The sequence below is a fragment of the Apteryx mantelli genome, chromosome 6 (genome assembly GCF_036417845.1).
Source record: "Apteryx mantelli isolate bAptMan1 chromosome 6, bAptMan1.hap1, whole genome shotgun sequence".
Taxonomy (NCBI): domain Eukaryota; kingdom Metazoa; phylum Chordata; class Aves; order Apterygiformes; family Apterygidae; genus Apteryx; species Apteryx mantelli.
In genome coordinates this window covers 44,047,845-44,068,989 of record NC_089983.1, presented here as the reverse complement: position 1 = coordinate 44,068,989, position 21,145 = coordinate 44,047,845, and the positions used below count along the sequence as shown (strand labels likewise).

Below are 21,145 nucleotides of genomic sequence, written 5' to 3'. Positions count from 1 at the left end.
AGGCAAAAGAAATGAATTCTCTCTCCCTGGGTTGTCTTCATGTTCCTAGGACTTTAATTTACAAATGTGAGATATATTAACGACCACAAGGTCCTCTATTTAAGAACAGGTCACCCAGCTACCGAAAAGGCATTGAAGAGCTTCAGTGGCAGCACGGCCTTCTGCAGCTTCCCCTTCCTGCTTTCACAGGCGGCAAATACCCTCCTGTGACACGGTGACCTCGCAGATCAATACATTTAAATCGATACACCGCCCTAATTCCTTCTTGTCTCGTTGATGCTAAATGAGAAACCCAAGTACATACTTTAATTATACTCACACTATTTTAAGATGCCACTAACCATTAACAACATTAGGAAAATTTGCAAGGGCTTTTCTGAGTGTCACAGACAGCTACCAAGAGATCCGGCGCTGAGGTTGATTTGGAGGAGGGTTTTTAGCATGATGTCTAGCCTGCGCTGATAAGGAGTTTCCCTAGGTCACCTTGCTACAGAGGCAGGCATATAAAGGTATCTGACTTCCTTAAATAAAGATGCACTTTAAAAGATATCCAATGGCGACACAGTGTTTCAAGAAAGGGAACAGTCTTCCTGATTTTCCACCACTTAGACACGGGCACAGGGAGAACAGCAGAGCTCATTCAGATGATGAAAAACACTCACCCAGAAGCAGGTCATTTCTGCGATGTAGCCAGGCCCCAGCAGAGAGTGTTGATGACTTCCTCACAGATTTCTGTTTCACTTTTGCAGCATGATTTTGAGCACTGTGGTTGCATAGTTCAATTTCTTCTCCTGGAGACTTTCCTGGCCAGTAAATTCAGACCAAGGCCGAAAGAGATACAATCGTGTTAACTGCTATGGTTTTTGATGGTTGCTCTCCCATGTTACCAAGCATTAATGAGATCCAAGATTTCATGGAGGGAATCTCTGTCTTTAGCGAGGGAGATCAGAAGTGTTGCAAACTAAGCTCTTAGAGATTTCATTTACATCCTCCTCACTTACAAAACAGGGAGAAGAGGGAGATTTCCAAGTACATCTCAGACCCAGGAATAGACTAAGGTAGGATAAATTCTCAGTTACTCATCAATACAATTTTGAGAATCCTTAAAGCAAATTGGACTGAAGTTTAATTGTGTCTATTTTTCCTAATTCAGGCTCCTTTCTTCAAACCTTACAAATTCAGATGGTGTTATGTTTCTAAGTTGGTCGCTCAGACTCCTTGATCAGGCAGACTATATAAAGCATCTTAAAAGATATCTTCTACTAATCCATCTCTTCCTTTCATGCTGATTTTGTTGTTGTGTGCAGTGCACCAGCAAACTCTTTACTGCTCATTTTATTCAGACACTGGCCCACACGCAAAAAGTTGAATTCTTATTTTTGTAGGACTCTTGTTCCACACATGCAGAAACAGATGACTTTGCTTTGAAAGAGCTTCAGGATATGTCAGACATGAAATCCCTTAACACTATGTGGAACCAACCAAAACGCCTGCTAGTCCAGCTGGCACAGGGCTCCTCACCATGGTGAAGACACAAAACTGTGACTTTCCATTTAAAAAACACCGATTTGCCATCCATTTATTTACCTGAGAGTCCTGTTCATCAGAGTCATATAGGAGGCAATCACATTAAAAAGACTCAAAAAAAACATGCAAGACCTGAGAGGAATTCTGGGAATTCCCAGTAGTATATGTCATTTTCCGCTACAGTAACATATCTCTTGAAGGAATCATGATGTTATCCATCAGCAGAAAAAGCAGACACCTTAACACTTGCATCCACAACTCATTCAAATGAAAAAAAAAAAAAAAAAAAAAGTATTTCCTCATCATTCCAGTATAACACACTAAATGGAATGACACATAGGAGGGAGCAATGTTAATTCTGAATCTATCTTAGTATGATAACATTTTATTAGAACATTGCTTTATATTAGGCCATATTTATAATAAATGAGTTATTAAGGATTTAGAGACTGGCCACATTTCAAAAAGATACTCTTCTTGTAGCCTATTGCAGGAATCGTAGTAGTAGACTGCCCAACGTGTTAACTTGCTACCAGAGCTCTCCTAAACCTCTCATAGACTATTTCCACCCTGAGTTACTATTTCTAAGCCAAAATGTTCCTGACTCCCATTGAAGGGCTTAAATCAACCTGTCAAAACCAGAGAAAAACTAACAGAGTCTAATAAGAGAAACAAAGGGCACGGACATGAGCCAAGGCGGTTTGGTAAGCGAAGGCTCACAGTGCATCGGCTGCTCTGCACACCCGCCCGCACGAGGGTCACGTTCCCCCCCATCTCTATCAAATAAGGGGGACAAGCACACAGCCAGGACATACTCTGAGAGTCTGCAGCCTTATTCACCTTAGAGCAAGCTGTCGTGCCAAGGAGTAGCAATCAGAATTCAGGATCCTGGAAAACGTCATACTGAAACATCAAAAAGCCAATTTGGAGGTTAGTAAAAAGTCATTCCTTCTCACAGCCCAGCACTGTCGCCTGTTCAAAAGGGTCACTTTACAGAATGCAGCAAAACACATGCAAGAAAGACAGAAGAAAAGATATGCTATAAAGATTTATATTTAGAGTTGAGGAACACCAACATACATCATTATGATTAAACGTGGCACCTACAGAGGATGCTGATCGTATAGCTAATCTTTTATATATTTTCTCGAAAGATGCATGCTTGCTCTCTGTAAGAAGATAAAGATCTGGCGAATGTGCATTCCTGTGTATTAATGCCTCCAGGGAAGTCTTAGCTTGTTTTAAATAAGCTTCTTTGATAACCAGTTTGACCCATTTAGAAATAAGGCTCTTTGATGGCTTTTTACCTTTGATTGTTTTGCCAGAGAAAACACAGAAAACAGCAATGTCTGAACAGTCGTTTTCTGATCCAATTTCATTTCAGAATTCTTTTAACATCCAGGAGATAAGAACTATAGTCAAATTTTCATACGGTGAGTAGACTTTGGAAGAAAGGGAAGGAAAAGGTAGAAAAAAAAGGGTTCTTTAAGCACTGTTAGGAGAGCAATATGTAAAAACCCTGTAGCCAAACAAGAAATAGAGGGAAGATCCTTTAAAAGCTCTAGCTCTGCTTATAACTTCATGGGCAACCACAGCTGTAATTAAGAGTGTCACTTTGCACTCAAGGAAATGCATAGAAATGTCTGAGAGGTCCAGAGGAGAACTCGGCTGGGATTTCAGGGCTAAATTTAGAAGTTATTAGCTATGAGATAGCGGACAAGTGGTCACCAGTGACAGCAGCTTCGAGGAATCCTGAAGTGGGGCCCCAAGGGCCGAACAGGCCTGTCCCGCATCTGGAAATGTGTCCCAGCAGCCTGTGATCCAAAGCCAGCCTTGATTCTCTCTCAGGGTGAGCAGACTGGCAGAAAAGAGCAAGCCCTGGTGCACAAAAAGGTGAATTTTCAGCAGGAACTTTTTCCTCCAAAAGTCTTTTAAAGGCTTTGTTCTCATAAATACTAGAGTCATTCATATTTATACGCGTGGATGTGCATGGGGAGGTGCTAGCAATGAGAGTTTGGTATATTTTTAACTGTAGTTTTGTCCCATAATATTCCTATAGCTTATTTATAATAAATAGGTCATCGAGAGAAATCCCACAGACAGACACAGAAGAAACCACAGAGAGAAACAGAAGGTTCATAATATTTAAATAAGCAGACATGCCAAGCAAAGGAGGCGTAGCAGAGGCTGAAGAGTGGGCCTACATGCAATCTTTAAACGATGGTGCCATGAGCACCGAAGAGGCATGCTGAGGCTCCTACGTGTAAGGTCTAGAGATGGGAAGAAGAGAGCACAGGCAGCATCGTAGATTTTTGTTAGCAAAGAAAGAAGGCAGTAAACTGCCTCATTTGTAGGGTTTTTTGTAGGATAGTGTTTATGACTTTTTTGGAATTAATAGTTTGTGGGGAGAAAATGAAATTACTACATCCAATTTTAGTTTAAGAATAAAATTCAGCGTTTAAAAAATATTTTCAAAAACACAGGTGAAATGGGATTTAAAAAAACTGCTCAGAAAAGTTTCTATTTCAGAAAATTTTCAAAACAAAATCAGGAAATTCTGCAACAATTTCATTTTTCAAAATAATATTCACCATATATGAAAAAATCCATACCACAGTAAATGCCAAAATAGATACACTTTCAAAAATATACAACATTTACTCAATGTAGCTTTTCCATCTTTTTTTCCCAAAGCTATTACCTTGTATAAAAGGTAAGTATGCTATCAGTGCAGGATTGACTTGGATCACATTTCTTTAATGTTCAAGTTCTGCTTATAGATTTTTGAGCTACATAACTATCATTTTGCAGAAATACTACTACAGTCTGGCAATTAAAAGCTACCTGAAAAGGTCTCAGTCTCCTAAAATAACTCCTCCTCTTTTAACTTGCATGCTTTTAGCATCCTCCTCCTTCGAGCTGGAAAAAAGTAATTTTGCTAAATACTAGAATTACAGGTATTGCTTTAGAATTGAAGGAAAGATTGCTGTCATATAACCGAAAAGATAAAAGACTGAGAGTCAGAGTGTGCAGGGATTCAAACACCACAGAGTTTTAGAGCAGGTTCTTATGTTAACTCACAGGTTAAGGGCAGGCAATTTCGATTAAGTGGGCGGCCAGAATTTTCAAGTAATGCCCTGGATAGAAACACAGTACGACTGTGTGCTGACCTTTTGAAAAATCAAGCTTCATGAGACTTGATACTACACGGTTTTAAGCAGTAGGAGTTGAAATTCGTGATGCATGACCTTTGCATACTGCCCAAAATCTCTCAACATTAGGGACATGGTTAATCAGGAAGGAAGAAGCACTTGCACTAGTAGTGAATACAGGTCTGCTGTGCCTCACAGGAGTGGGCATTCTTGCTGCAACGTCAAAAACACCCAGTTTTCACGTCATCAAAACTTTTAAGTCCTACTGGTGCATCTGCCTGCTAATCCCGCCCTTCCAAGTCCAACGACTGGACTGGGAAGAAGCAAGTGATGTCCCTGCATCAGCAGAGGTGCTGGGGAGCCATGAGCACAACCTCCGTCCTCTTTGATTTGCACAGCTGCAAACAACCACATAACAACATAACATTTTGCTACCGTGAATAAGGAGGTATATTAGTGTCCCTGCCATGCCCTTCATAAATTTAGAGACAATTAAAGCCTTTTAAGGTGACTGTAAGTTGCAGCTAACTGCTCCACGATTTAAAGCCAAGGTCTATGTCTGTTGTGTCTTCCAGGTTCGCGTTGTTGCAAGCAAAGCAGAATTTGAATAGTATAAGCACAGTTCATAAGTTCTTGCTTTCCATGAATTCATCATCAGATCAAAAGGAGAACCTCTGTGTAAGAGCATGGAAATCTCCAGCCTTTGATTTGGAACAGATGAGGCACCCTATGTTCTTCTAAGATTATGAAATACCCTGTTGGCATAGCACAAAAAAATGAGAGGCAAAGGAATCACATGAAATAATTCAAAACAAAGGAGGTGGAAATTCAAAAATAGTACCAGAAACTGACTGAGATGACAGATTGAGAGAAGTGAGCAAACTGCGATTAACAGGACAATTTTCACATCCAAAGAGGATACTCCACCAGCCAGAGAGCACATGGAGAATTCCCCTGGCCCTCTGGAGAGCTGAATGCAAGATAATTCTGTCTTCTAATGGGAAGACATATATATATAAATATTATTATATATATTATACATATAAATATTATTCCCCATATTATGGGGAAAAAAAATTTTGTTGAGAAGGTGTGCTTAAATATAGTTACAGGTAATAGGTTGAGGATAATCTGAATCAAGATTCCTACTGAAGCTGGTAAGTTTAACAGCCAGCTTTCAGTCAGGATAAGTAAAAATCATTGCTGAGGGAAGGCGAGAGACCAAAGTTTGCTCTCTAGAAAAGCTACAGACTGACTGTTCTCACAGCATTATCAAGTCTGGGACAAACCTAAATCTAATTTTTAAGGCAAGGTTTGTAGCACTGAAGTCTTTCTACATTTTTCAAAATGTCTTCAAAAGGACTCAGCAAAGAACTGAGTTGTAAGTCTCAGAATTTCTCACTTTTGTCCTGGTTCAAGAGAAAGAAAGGAAGAGCCCTGTCCTGCAAAAGGAAAAGGACAGGAAACAAAGAGAGGTCGGGAGACCTGAAAGAAAGAGAAGAGGAACATCCTTACTCGCCATAAAGCAAGAACAATGCCTAAATATCAGAGCGATTGGCATTCAATAAATAAGGTGATGGCTTAATTAGATATAGTCAGCTAGCAAATGTCAAAAGGTCATCTGATATTAATTGTGAGCAGGCCAAATAGAGTTACTTAGAAAACCCTGTCATGAACAATTTCTCAGGGCTTAGCAATTTTGCATGCTTCTGTGATTTGCTCTTCTTTATTATGGTTGAATAACATTCTGCTAATTATTAATTAGATAATGATTTGTTTCTATCGCTAATTGAATAATGTGTTCAGAAGTGCATTTTGAAAGCTCCCAGCTCTAGTGACCATAAATATTGGTTGTATCTTCACGTAAATAATATGGTTTGGAGGCAGGTCCCAAAGATGGAAAGAGAACCTATGTCCCTCTGCTCAGTAGGCCCAAAGCTGTAGAAAAACTCATGTGCTCAGGAGAGCAAGGCAAGGCTGTTCCCTGCTCGCCTTGCAGAGAACAGAAGGCCCCCAACACCGGGTAGCAACCAGGAGAAATGACAGACCTCAGCCACCTGTGGAGGCACAGGATTCAAATAGGGAAGGTTTTAGGGGATCCCTGCTATGGGCTGATCAGGAGCTCCACAAGATGCTCTGGCTCTGCAAGGCTCCATGTCTTACTGCACTTCTCCCTACACCAGGCTGACCGATTGTTTCTTATTATGACAAGATTGCCCCGAATGCCTTTATTAAATCAGATACTCTGTTTTGGGAGAGCAAGATCCTGAACATCTTGAATATTAAACTCTGGCTGGCTGGAGATTAATAGTTCACCCTTGGGGGAACGTTCTATGGGCAGCCAGAAGGTGGGAACATCCATCCCTCATTGCCCTCCCACCTCCAAACCTAAGGGGCTTAGGACTACTCTGGAAATAGATTGTAAGAGGGAGAGTGTACAAAAAGGCTCTGCTATACAGTATTGACCACCTCTGCAACCTCCACTAGGGACCCTGTGCCAGGGCCATGTTGCAATCATTGCTACTCAGGTAAGAAGGCGAAGACAAGAAAGCCGACAATAATCCTCTTGAGCTGGGATCCCACTCTCTACTACCTCCCTAAGAGAAGCCTGACCATTAAAAATGCCACATAAATATCACTGACAGAAAACAGGCTTCAAGGTTATTCAGAGAAGCCTCCCACATAGATGAGCTCCTCTTTTTAATAGTAATATAAGCCTTGAGTTTTTCAAAAGAGCAAGTCACTGCACAGACAAACCCACCTTTCAAAACCCAGCAGCTCCCTTTTTGCAGAAGAAAAGGCATGCTGAGGGGGAAAGGTATGGTATTCCTCCTTCACGGGACACAGAGGCATAATCAATTGGTACAACAGCACATCGTCGAAACACAAGCCACAGAAAGCTGCTTTATGAATCGGTGCAGCCAGCTGGAACAGTAATAAACAGCTGCATGCCGAATTCACTCTAGGGCTGAATCACTTCATTAGGTTTTTTTTTTTTTTTTTTTTTTTCCTTTTACCACATACAGCTCAGGCGGTTGATCTTCATCCTGAAGACCCTCCACAGAGCAGCCCCACTTCCTTCTCTGCTCCCTTTTCCTCCAGACCTTTAATGGTTCCTGACTGACTTATTAATCTTCTCCTGAAACTTCATTTCCCTTCTCTCATCATACAGTCCACCACCAGTCTGCCAAACCATTACATGACATTGTGTAGTGTCCTAGGCTTTTTGACTGGAAGTTTCAGAGAGCATTAGTGTTTTCAGTGGGTTGCAGGAAAGGTGCACGTTTGTCCCTGCAGAAGCCAAGGTAAGATAAGAGGTGTTTCTGTAAACCAATTTAGAGCAATGATTTTGATAAACTGTAAATTATGGAGACTAGGAGAGAATATCCAGATGAAATGACATTTCCTGCTTGCCCCATTGCTCTATCTCTGCCCTATCTCTGAGGCATCTGCTTTTGTTTGATGTAGGCTACTTGATTAAATATAAGAATTCAAGCAGCTGCAAGGACAGAACCACAGCCTAAATTCTCAGCAAGCTGGGAAACTGGAATATATGCTGTGTATCAATCTAGGCTGGAGATTGGTACAAAATTGCAAGGATAAGACCACTGACTGCTGAAGTCACATGTACTTGGTAGTAGAGAGAGAAGGGGACATCACAGAGCCTCTGTAATTAAACATGGCTTTCTCAAGCAAATTCCTGATTCCCACACTGGAAACAACTGTAAGGACTGCAAATTTAGTGAGAAGGAATAAAAATGCATCAACAGTTAAAAAGTGAAGTAGGAGATACGTTCAAACAAAATGCTGATTGATATACAAGCTTCTCCTTCTAATTTAGCTTATACTTTTATGGGATTTTAATACAAATAAAAGAAATCCATCTGGCATCCTGACTTTGTACAGCCAAGTTCAGCACTGTTCTATCTAATTTCAATTGTAGGGAATGTCAAAAGATCCTTACACTAAACTGAAGAAAATCTTAGTACTAAGAGCTGCAAGAAGATATCAGAAGAACCACATTCAACATTTATGGCAACATTTATGGCAAGGACATAGGTACACACGTATGATAGGGCCCAACATGAACTGTTCAGTAGATAATTCTGCTCAGGATCGGGGTTATGTACATGTGTTGTGCAGTTAAATATCTCCTTACCAGAACTGCTACAGTAAGATGGTTCCACAAGCCTGCCAGTCTTATCGTAACAGGCGATAGCTCGGAGTCGAACACCTTCTCCACATTCCTTGGTGTCTCCATGGAGTCTCATTCCTAATTGCAGCTCTGGTTTACCTCCTTCAATAATGCAATCTGACCAATTTCCATGGGGCTGTGAGGTAAACATCTCACAGGGGCACAGCTCAGTTTCCACTTGAGGATAAACTTCTGTATTCTGGCATTTGTCTCGCTTTCTGCTTCTCCCTGTTCCAACCAAAGAAATCTGCTCGTTAGCTTAACATCTGCTGCTTTTGATAACAACACGTCATATTATTTATACTTGCAGGAATTCAACACATTAGAATCAAGACAATCTGAATGTTAATATACAGGAATGCTTCTGAAGCATCTATTAGCTCTTGCCAGTGCTTTGGAGTGCAAGGACAATGTATTTATCTCCAGGGGCAACCAGAGAACTTGGAAATACTGTTGCGATGGATAAGGTACTGAGCAAAATGCAAAGTCTTACTGTAGTAATGATCTGCTGAGAAAATTCTTTGCAGTTTTATATAATATCATTTTTCCCTAATTATCTGATGCAAACAAATTGATAGTCTTGTCTCTATTCCCTTTGCAATCCATGGTTGCTAGAGCAACTTGCAAAGGAGTCTACATTAGTCAAAACTTCTTCTTTGAGGCTACTTTACAAATTAGTTAAACATGCACTTTGCACACAAACTGTACTTTGAAGAAATCAGAAAAGATAATCCTTAGTAAGATATTAGGTCAAGAAAGCATTTCAATGGTTACATTTGGTTTAATGTTTTCTTTTGCTCTATTCCTTAACAGATTTTAAAACAAGGCTGTTTAAAGATCTTTCCTCTTCAGGAGCTTCAGGAAGCAGAAGAACTTAAACAAAACTACAGTTGCAAACTGTAATAAAACTACAGTACAGCTCTTTGCAACTGGACTCTCCAGACCCTGCTCCTGGAGGACATCTACATCTCCTGCAGGTCCCAGCTACCACGAGAGAGAAGGTAAAGAGCAGAATTCCTGCTCCTGAATCCCTACAACTGCTCAAGGGAAAAAGGGTCCACGTACAGCCTCTGAAAGGTAAAATCAGTGCTGTTCTTGCCATGGGTTAGCCAAGGCGAAATGGAGCAATCTTCATGCTGTCTGAACTCAGAGATGTCTTTTTATTTGGCATCCACGCAGAAGGGGAGAATCCATCTTCAGTAACAAACCATATCTCTATCACAGCCTCAAAGTGCTCCTTTGGGATTCCTGACAGTCTAAAAATAGTTTTGCAAAGAGTTTTCAAAGCTGTGATGTCAAAAGAAATGTTTTCTCTTTGCTACTGTACCCAGTGCGATATTAAAAATAAACAACTAATATACCCAAACAACCTTCTTTCTAGTCCTGTACCAATAAAATCATTCCACCACACATCAGGAGGAGCAGAAGCTTGCCTGTCATGAATGCAAGTCTTTTTGCATATACACACGTATGTCCAAAGAAAGGGGCACATATTGTAGATCATTAATATTATTGTCCTTCAAGCACCACAGTTCTTTCAAAATTTTATTTTCAGAGTTCCAGGAAAAGTGAAGCTTGCAAGCACAAAGGGATAACAAAACCAAAGAAACCCAAATAACGTAGACCTCCTTTCTCAGCTAGCAGCGCAACGACAGTCAAACTCTAAAGGCATTTACGCAGCCAAATTTTAGGCACGTAACTTAGTGTGCCTAAATCTGCACCAGCCACAGAAGGTGCTTGAGAGCACTGAGGCAGCCCCCAGGGAAGACTGCCTCGGGGGCTCATTGCAGCCCACTTCAGCTTCTTCAGATTATCCTCTCTAATACCCAAATTATAGCAAATATTTATGAACAAATTCACGTGAGGTGCAAGAGGTATAAGTCTGCACACTTCAAGGAAAGTCTTTTAAAAGACTTTAAATAGACTGAGAGCTCTCTAGTGGCATTTAAAGTATTTTATGTTTGACAAGCTGATGGAAACCAAAAACTCCATCAGTGTGTATGTAGAGAGGCTTGGCGTGTTTTGCATCGTATTAGTAAACATGGGATCTGGGAGCTGGCTACTTCTGTGTGGTTTCTAAGTTTTGCCATTATTATGTGAAGCACATCAGATACAAGTAAGGATGCTAATAATCTCACACTTGCACGACACTTTTTCCAATTTGTCCTGCCATCTGTTGTGTAGAAATCTTCCCTCTAATGAAGTTGCTATTAAAGCCCTATTTTGAGGGCAAAAGTGACATTCATTCCAGGCTCGTTATAAAGTAGTTTTAGAATCAGTGATGGAGATACTTTTATTATCTTCATGGACTGCTTTAAAAATTACTAGTAGAAATGCCATCACCAAAATTTTCAAGGACACAAACCCTTCAAATAAATAGTATTTTCTTTTTCAAATTGAATTAATTTCTGTAGGCTAATAAATATTATATACATTCCATGTTATCAGATAGCACATACTATATACTAAAATCATATGAAATATTAAAAATTTACCTAGCTATGGAAAATGCAGTTGTATCCATAGTACAGTGAATATTTGACTGTATTATTAATTAACCAAAGACTTGCCTACAAAGTTCCTTTTTCACTATAGTGACTTTGAATTTTCTTGTGTTTTGTAATAAGTCTTTTGCTTCTTTAGTAATGACCAATTTCATATGTAGAGTCTATGATTACTTACAAAGTAAAATGAATAGTACTATCAAAAACCGAGTGGGAGGCAAGCAAACACTTAGCAAACAGTTAGGAGATTCCCACTAAATGGCATTGTTAACAAACTCCTATAATGAAGCCAAAGCATTCATTTGAATGTAGACATATGGTGTCAAACAGGGTACAATTTATACAATCTTATGAAAAAGGTGAAATACAAATGGATAGAGGACTCAACACCATGAAGTACTTCCTGAACAGCACTTTCTTTATATCCTTGGACTGAGTCTATATGGACGAGATTTTTTCAGGACTTTTGGTCTCCAGCTACACGATGAGGGCCAGCTCCAATTTTCATGTTTTATGCAAAGACAGATCAGCATTAGTCTCATCCAGTGCCCCTTTGGAGCGGTGGCCAAAGCAAAACCAACGTCCAATTTCGTCCTTGCCTTGCTGCTCTCTGGATTTCTCTGCTGCCTCCCAGCACCACTTGGGATACCCGTTTCATTACAACCACTTGCTTTGCAGAAAGCCCTGGCTGGGAGAGAGATGAGAAGACAAGAGCTCCTTCCCATCCTGATGAAGGGAACCTGATAAAGTCGTATCTACGTCTCCCAGAGGGCAGAGCTGGATGGCCTTTGCTCACAAATGCAGTATGAGCCAAGAGATAAGCATCGAAACCTGAAGACCAGAGACCATTTTTGGTCCACTTAATTGAACGGACCTATGTCTGATGCAGAATGGAGTAAGAAAGGGAATATTAAGGACCATAATTGTGTGCGACTTGCACACACATTTGTAAAGAAAATTCAGATTTAAAACTATGAAGAAGTAACTATTCACTTAATTTCTTACAGTATATTACATTTTCTATAAGATCCGGCATATATTTTTCTGATAGGGATGGAGGACCTCTATTCATTTAAAAATACAGGCATTGAAAAAGAGAACATTTTAGAATAAATTCTTTGACAGAAGCAATAGAATATTTTATAATAATGACTTTTATGTAAAAGAGAAATCTTTATCTTTTAATGAGCCATACTCATGAATAAAACAGTTTGATTCCATTATGTTTGTATAACGTGATTGTAAGTTACTCAAAACTTGGATCATTCCAACAGTAACAAATTGAATAACCAAACAATCACACAGAGTAGATATTTTTACAACAACGCTTAATTTTTTACTTAATGGTAGAAGTCTTTGATGTTTCCCCTCTAGTAATGGAGCAAACCTCTAGTAATGGAGCAAACTGAACCCAGCTAAACCATAGTACTTAAATGCAGACAAATACACGTGAAGTTGGAAGTATGTAGGATAACAATAACAGTACATTTCTGACAAACCTTCTAAAAAAAGCATAATTCATTTGGATTGATTTAGCCAAGCGCAGAGAGGAAAAGACAACTCCTAATAAAACAAGTGGCCCTGAACTATTAATGTTCTCCCGTTTTAAAGGTTTTCAGTTTGGCCAGCATTCAAATAACATAATTACAAAATAAAATAGTAAGTATGGGAAAATGTACCATGAAATAGCATGAACTAGAGTGCTTTATTAAGATACATAAAAGATCAAACAAAACGAGTTTAATGATATCAGGTTTTCCTCATTCATGGTATTAATTTGTAGTGTTGAACTATTGGAAACTGCAGAACACAAAACTCCCAGCCTTAAACTTCACCCAGATTTCACCTTAACAGTCTTAAAGAGAAGAATACATTGATTTTTATTCTTGTATACACATTTGCCTCATGCTTCCCAGATTAATTGGTCAAATATATTCGCGCACTGCATAGTCACTGTTTTCTTTATTCGGTTTATGCCTAAAATGGCTTGTATTTAATTTACAGCGTATATGAAACACTTTGTCTTTCCAGCACTGAGTTTTCTGCACTGTTCTCCCCCTGCAATGTGCGTGCATAAAAATGGCAATGATCAATACCAGATCAAAAATCAATTCACCAACATCTAAGAAACATTATTTGCAAGTATTGCCGTGAGATAAATAATACAAGAGATTAACTATACCTGTGAGTGACCGTCTTCTACTTTTTGTTGATTCACAGTCAAAAGAGCATGCCGTAAATTTAGACCAAGGGGTAAATGTGCAGTCATCTTTGCAGGGAACGAGACACTCTTGCACAAGAGAAGGCATAGGTCCTGTCCACTTCATGCATTCACTGACATCTGCAGAATCGTTGTTCTCTGAGAGGCATGCAACAGCTGAAGAGTAAAAATATAGAAATCTTTATATTGCTTTATATATTGAATTATACTCTATTCAGCTGGTACTTGTGCTCTATGTGAGATTCAATCTTCTGGGTTAATAGTATAAAGCTGATTTATTTTTAGGTCATTATTCTTGTTTCACTCAAACCTGTGCTAGAAGCTTCACAAAACCATAAAGACATATTGTTATTTCAACAAGTTTGTTATCTACATCATGATGTAAATGCAGTATTCTCAAGGAGCTGGTCATTTTGTGTGTTGGGGCGACAGTTTAAGAAATGATGACATTTGGTCAAGGCCAGGATTCCCAAGTTGTGATGCATACACCATCCACGGAACTGAAATTATCTCATTACTTCACCCCCAGAACTGAAAAAGAAAAGAAAACCTGCCACCTTTTCCACGTAAGATGAGGGAAGAGCTGTTTGAGTGGCAGATGCTACTTAGGCAGCTAAACGCTTCTTGCAGCGAGGCATGAGCACCAGGTCTCCCCGCAAGACCTCCAGGCGAGAGCTCTAGGCGTCACGCCAGCGAGCAGGGCTCTCCCTCTCTGGCCATACGAATCTCTAAGTCTCTTCTGCATTAACGCAGATCGTTAGGAGGGAGGGCAAGGGCGCTGAGGCTGCGGCCTGGCAGCCAGGCTCCCCGGCTGGGCGAAAGGGGGAACGTAGCTCCGCTGGGGGAGGTCCTGGGCCTCTCGCCTCCTGGGCGACCCCTTGCAGAAAGGGGACGTCAGCAGCTCCTGCAGCCGTCGCAGTTTACTAGGAGCCTGATCTTCCCACGTGCAATGGGCTTGCTCTACAAGCCCTGCTGAACAGAGCCATTAACAGAAAAAAAACAGCTACTTTCAGGGTCTTGGCGGAGGAGAGCGCCACTCCACCAGGCCCTCGCGGACCCGCAGCGCTCCCAGAGCTCAGGAACGTGTGCAGCTCTTTGCCTCCCCACCTGGCACTGACTGCCCAGGCTGCAGCCCAGATTCAGGTGGGATACAGTGCACGTGGGATAGCTCCTGCTCAGTCCCCTGCCGAAAGCTCTCAAGAAGTAGCAGGCGCACAGCCAGGGTGAAGCTGAGGCCCTACGAATCCAGGCTTGGATGCCTCCATGGCCAGGCAACATTGAATGGGGTTTGCAGGAGCCCAGCCCAGGATTTAGATGCACTGATTTCCCCTGAGTTTCATTTCTGACCCGTACCCTCTTTCCAGAGCCCCCCGTCCTCTTCTGGAGCTAACCTGCAAACGTTAATAGCACTGGGGTAATGGCGCTGCATAGCCATGATGAGAGGACAAAAGTATTAATGCATAAAACTCAGTCACAGGAAGCCTATAATAAAACTTGCTAAAGTTTCAGAGAATTAATAATAAGTAATTATAATAAATAAAAATAGCCTGCACATCATGGAGTCTTTCATTTCATTAATAATAATTAATTCTCTCAAAATCTCCAAGATTATAGGCTATTTATATCCTACATTATAGGTTAAACAAGGCAAAGATAGGTCGTGACTTGATTAAAGTAATAGTCAGGGACAGAGTCAGGAATTGAATCCGGCCCCAAGAGTTTAGTCATGTCAGACTCTGATTTCATGCAAGTCCACACATTGTATCATAAAGCTACAGAAGATTAAATGATTTAATCCAGATTTTATTATTTAACAACCTGTGATATTATTTTATGGAGATTCCTAAGTAATTCAGGTTTTTGAGGTTGCATACATTTTTTTTTCTTGTTGCCAACACTCAATATAACCAGGAATGCATGAAGAAAAAGAGAAATATGACTCATTGTTTTCTTACAGTTAAAGATTTACTGGGGTGTAACTTTGCAAAGAAGTTGCATGAATTTTGTTTTTTAGCTACAGTACTGTATGGGAGAAAAGGATGAGGTGGCAACTACCTGGAAATAAAAAATAATTTATTAAAATGTACCTAGATTTCTAAGGAAAAATCAGCATTTTAAAGAGCATGCAAAAGGCAAGCAATTGCTGAAATCTCTTCAGACTCCAGTGAGAGTAAATCAGCATATTAATAACTACCTCTAAATTGCTGATCCTTGCCTTTCACTTCCAATCTTTTTGACCCTTCCTATCTCTCAGCACTGGCAGCCAGAAGCTTGGAGAGATTCTCGCTCTCAATTATGAAAGTGTGAGGACAGAGGTCACCAGGCTGTAGGAGAAAGCGCAGTAATTGCCCTCTCGAGGAGGGTTAAACAAGTAATAGACTCTGATGCCCAAGGTCTGCGGAGCCTCATTACCCTCACCAATGAACACTGAAGATGAGACAACGCAAAGTTGTCCACATGAAGCAAGGCTGAGCGGATGCAAACGCCCTTTTCAGCATTGCCACAGCAGCTAGCATCCGCTGGAAAGGACCAACAGCTTACGTTGCGGGACCTACAGAGCACTGTTTGCAATTGCATAATAAAAAAATCACGTTGAAATATTTACTCTATCTGACAGAATACCACAACTCATTCACGATGTTAATTAATGGCGACACAAGTGATGGAGCTGTTAAATATCAGTGGTAAAACAGACACTCCATGCTGCAATGAGTTATTATCAACCGGCCTGATCCTCTGCACAGATGTCCTTAATTTTAAGCATACAAATAATTCCCCGAGTTCAGTGAGGCAGTTTACATGCTAAAGGTAATGAATATACAGGAACGTATGAGATCAGGGCAAATATTTGACAGAAATTAGGAAGCTTAAAGAAATTACTGGCAATAGGAAACAAGGGTAAAGGAAAGCTCTATTAAAACAACGAATAATGTAATGGTAGTGAGTGGCTCTTCAGATGCCCAACTGATCACTGCACAGACTGGCCGGGAGGGCAGAGAGGCCCTCCTTGCTTTAAGCGCACAAAACAAGGGGCCAGCCCCAGCACGGGAGAGAATTCATTTCTGCTCAGAGCTCGCTAACATCTTCCGAGATGATGCCGATGCATGACTTCCTCAATCTGCTCTTTGGTATCTTTAAAAGCCTGAACTGAATGCACCTGATCTTCTAAAGCCCTTTTCATCAGCACGTCAGTCATAAGAGATGATGTGATTTCTTATATATGCTGTTTGAGGTCAGCAGCACAGGTTGCTAAAATAAATCAAATAATAAAGCAAATGCCTATTAGAGCATTTTAATGGACTCATAAGTAGCAGATAGGAAGCTGCATAGCTATAAGTTTGCTCATGGAAAGAGTCACCTCCTCCTCGCCTGTTGCAAACTTATTTCCCAGTCAAGTTACCTTTATCTTTTAAGAGAAAAGTATTTTCAAATGCAGGCACTTCTGGAAACAGAATGAGATGAATTTGGTTTGGGGGGAACTTTAGGAAAGTTAATAAAATTATTTCTCCTTGATGGTTTCAATCTACTGATTGGTTTAGCTCCTAAGTGTTTTCTGTTACATGAAAAATATTTCCTCATAATCCTCTGTCACAATGCTTTTAAATAAACCCATACCACAAAGCATCTTCTGCTATGTCAATGTCCCAATTTTTTTTAAGCAGGATGCCACGGAAGGGCAAATGCAGTTCATTTTCAGCCCTGTGCATTGAGGAAAAGTCACATCATAACTATAAATCCCTCCTGGACATAATGTGTGATTTCTACCATCTCTGCAGCATTTTAAATCGACACAAACGTATGAATAGAAACAGCTAATAACAGGACACCGCCAGATAAAGGGTTTCAAATTATAATCTTGATTCCCACAAAGAGGAGAATTGCAGGATTTCCTTCTGAACTCCGGCTATTCTTTCTTATTACTACCAGTAAACACCACCAAACTGGAACTAAACACTTGGGGCCAAGCTCGAGGATGACAATTTAAAGCCATTCTATTGATATAAATATAAAACAAAGGCTGGCACATAAAAAGTACATCTTCTTTCATAGCAATAAAAAGGAGAAAATAGTGAATTCAACTGAAAGGTAACCAAGTTTAAAATGTTAAAAGGAAGTTATCTTTTTATAAAGCAAAGAGCTGACTGTTGACCGGCTGCCGGCGGGCGTGCGCCTGCCACCCGCCTCTGCGGCACGCCGCCTGGCTGCCGAGCAAAGCCCGTTTTCAGGGCAGAGCCGGAGATAGGGAACAGACCGCTGCATACACCCCTCGAGATGCCAGCACAAATTAGTGATTAATATTAGCAGTGTGTAAGTCGCTGCAGATGCGACCCCTTTGATTCAAGACAGAAATCAATTGCTAACTGAATGGTTTGGGGAGGAGGTTTCCCTTGGTCCCGGTACTGGGTCCTGTCCAGATACTGAACTATGACTGCTAACAGGTTCTTTCAGCACGACACTCTCCGTCTTCATGTTTTATATTTACACATGCAACTACATTTGTAAGCTGTCATCTTAGCTTATGGCATCTGGAAGCGATACTCTTTAACTACATTTATCTTTTAATTAAAATTAAATAGCAGACATTTATTCTATAAACTTTTACATGGCAAAATCAAATGCTTTTTTGTTGTCAAATTGCGGAGATGCTGAATACATCTTTAGAGGACTTTCTATCACTCTTGAAAAAATATGTGAGCATCAAACTGGTGGAACCCGCGTGCTCTGCATAGGTGTACATGACTTACAGTGCTATAAGCACTTCTAACAAAAGTGAATACATTTAGAAAGAAATATTATGGGCACAACATTGCAAGCAATAAAGAAAGATAACATAAATATGGTTCCTCTTAAGTAAAAATCCAATTACAGACATTCTGGGTAATCGCGTTCATTTACCAAAGTTATAATCAATCCTCCTTCAAAAACACATTTCAACAGATTGAAAGGGTAAAAAGCTGAAGAGTGTGAATATCAAATACCAAACAGTGACATTATGTTGTACCATGACACTTCAATTCGGGGTACCTATATTAGAGCTTTCGTAAGTCTGGAATTAAATGTCATTAGAACATCTGAACACAATGCCCGATAACTCCAGACAGGTAGGCCCAGGCTGGGCACTAAACCTAAGCTATGTTCCAGTGTCAATCACATGAGGGGACTTAGCACTCGTATAATGGGATGCCCTACAACAAATAAGAGATTAGACAAGATGATGTAATAATCTTTCAGGGTGTCTAATGTTATGAATCTGTGAAAAATCAAAGCCAGCATGTAAAGTCAAAGTAATTATTTTAATGCAATGTTTATCTTCGTATTGTTCAGAAAAATTCTTATTCTGTATTGCATAATTATTCTCATTACCCCTCAATGTAACGGTAACTAGGGAACATCATTATCACTAATCATATGTGAAAAAGGAGTTCAGGGATAATACAGCTTTTAAAACAAAGCAACTTTAAAGATCCAGACCTGCTGACTCTAAGCATAGTCTCATAAATCACGATGATATCATTTATTTTCTATATTGATGCTGCTTCATACTCACAACTAGTCTCTCCAAAATCCCACATGGAGCATTTTCGTTACTCTCAGTGTGTTACACAACCCCTAATTAGAGAAGGCCTTTCAGAGACCATAAACTGTGCTGCGCGCAGAATAGGAAGACCAGAGGCTCTGCTGAGACACAGATTCAAGCTTAAGACCCCGATTGCAGAAAGACACATGTACGCGCTTAACTTCACTGCTGGGAACACTGCCCTGGGACTGAGCCGAGCTCACTGCAGGGAAGTGAAGGGCATCCGAGATCCGGGCTTACAAAAGGAAATCACAATAAAAAATAAGTCAGAAGAAAAGAGCAAATAATGCTGGGAAGGACATCACAGGCAGAAACCTAGTAAAAACTACTGAAGCAGATTTGGAACAACTAGTTACACAGCAAGGAAACCAACTTTGAGATCACCAGTTTTCCCATTTTGTAATTATTAATGATATTTGCAGTAGTGCTAAAGGGCTAACAAATTCCTCCAAACAAATGAAACACTGAATAAACACAGACCCCAAAGATCTTGTCCTCTAAACAAGCAAAGGCCCCAGATAAGGGTTGGGGAGTAATAAAGGTGAAAAATATCAACGGAAATGATAAACGAAAGCAATGGGCATGATGCGAATGAAATGGGCTGGGAAGAAGAGGGTGGGAGGAAGGTCATGTTTCGAGCGTCATTGTGGAGAAGGGACAGTAACAAGAGGAAAGGGAGAAGGGTTAGGACAAGCAGGAAGAAAAAAAAAAAAAAGCATGCAAAACAAGAAATCCTTTGCAAGGAAAAAGGTCCATGTTTTAGCTGCCATTTTGGCTTTGGGTTTCTTGCTGCCGTCTTCCCACAAATAGACAGGTATCTGGGCAAAAGACTGGCGGATCCAGGCACACTCTCCTGCAGCTCCATTCGCCAGAGGGAAAGGACCAACTCTTCCTGCACACTCTTGGCCGGCCCACGGGTCGGAGCCTTGCGGTTAATACCCAACAGCAAGCACGAGAAGAGCCCGGTCTGCCTGCAAGGGATGCAACGCCTCCGAGGCTGCACACTGGAAGCGGCACAAGCAGCGCTTGCCGACCTCGGCAAGGTAACGCCTTAAGCTGGATACGCCACCGTGCCATTTTAAAGTAAGTTGTCAGAGCACAAATTTTCTTTGGTACTTACGGACGACGTTATTGATTATTTGGTTAGGAATAGGTGATCACTGACAGGATTCAATTGTAGATGTCAATTTTACTAAGCTATGTGACTGGATGTTTTAATTTGTACTCGTCCCCGAATCAACATTGCCCACTGTTTAAGAAGAAACAGAAAAAAGAGAAATATATGGCTATAAGACCCATTTCTCCTCCCGCTCAAACTCTGAATACAAAACATGGGATTGACACATCAATGCCTAGCACCATTTTCATTTTAATACAAGTGTTTTCTTATTACAGTGGTTCAGACTCTGCATGGCTAGAGAGACAATATAATATGATTTTTTAATGTTTCAAATTTACTTTGGCCAGTGAATAACTGCAATCTGAGTGCTTCTACATTATGCTATCAATCTAAGGAATCTTTCACAATTTTTCCCTTTTTTCTGATTTATTATAGGTTTTGAATTGCCTTTACTTTCATTTTCTATTAAAAAGAAAATCAATGAAAGTGCATTAGATGATTTATGAAATAAATTATGCTTCTGCTCCTTTCAAGGAACAAAACAAAATACAAAAATACGTTTTCTTTTTTCCTCTTTCTGTGGCCTGCAGTTAGTAAAAAAAACCTAGAGTTCAATTTATTTGAAGCACCAATTATGAGGTTACGGTTAAGATGAATTATTTTTTGCACAACTTGAAAACAAATGTAAGATGTCCTGTTACATATACACACATTGAGAATGCAGTAAATGAAGAGTATTAAACATGCCAAATAAGACAAGAGATACAAAATGGAAATCAAACAACATTCGCAGTGTTTCTGGTAACTCAAATCAGAAAATCACTTAGCTGAACACTTGGAAAGCAGGC

The 21,145-nt window shown here is 40.2% G+C and overlaps 1 protein-coding gene across 1 annotated transcript in view; it reads right to left on the bottom strand.

Moving 5' to 3' along the window:
- THSD7B (thrombospondin type 1 domain containing 7B) overlaps positions 1–21,145 on the bottom strand; it is a 219,498-nt gene that overhangs the window by 90,680 nt on the left and 107,673 nt on the right. The window contains exons 12-13 of the mRNA XM_067298639.1: positions 13,561–13,755; positions 8,839–9,102 (exon numbers count right to left, since the gene is read on the bottom strand). Coding sequence (XP_067154740.1) covers positions 8,839–9,102; positions 13,561–13,755 — 459 coding nt within the window. The remainder of the gene's footprint in view (positions 1–8,838; positions 9,103–13,560; positions 13,756–21,145) is intronic.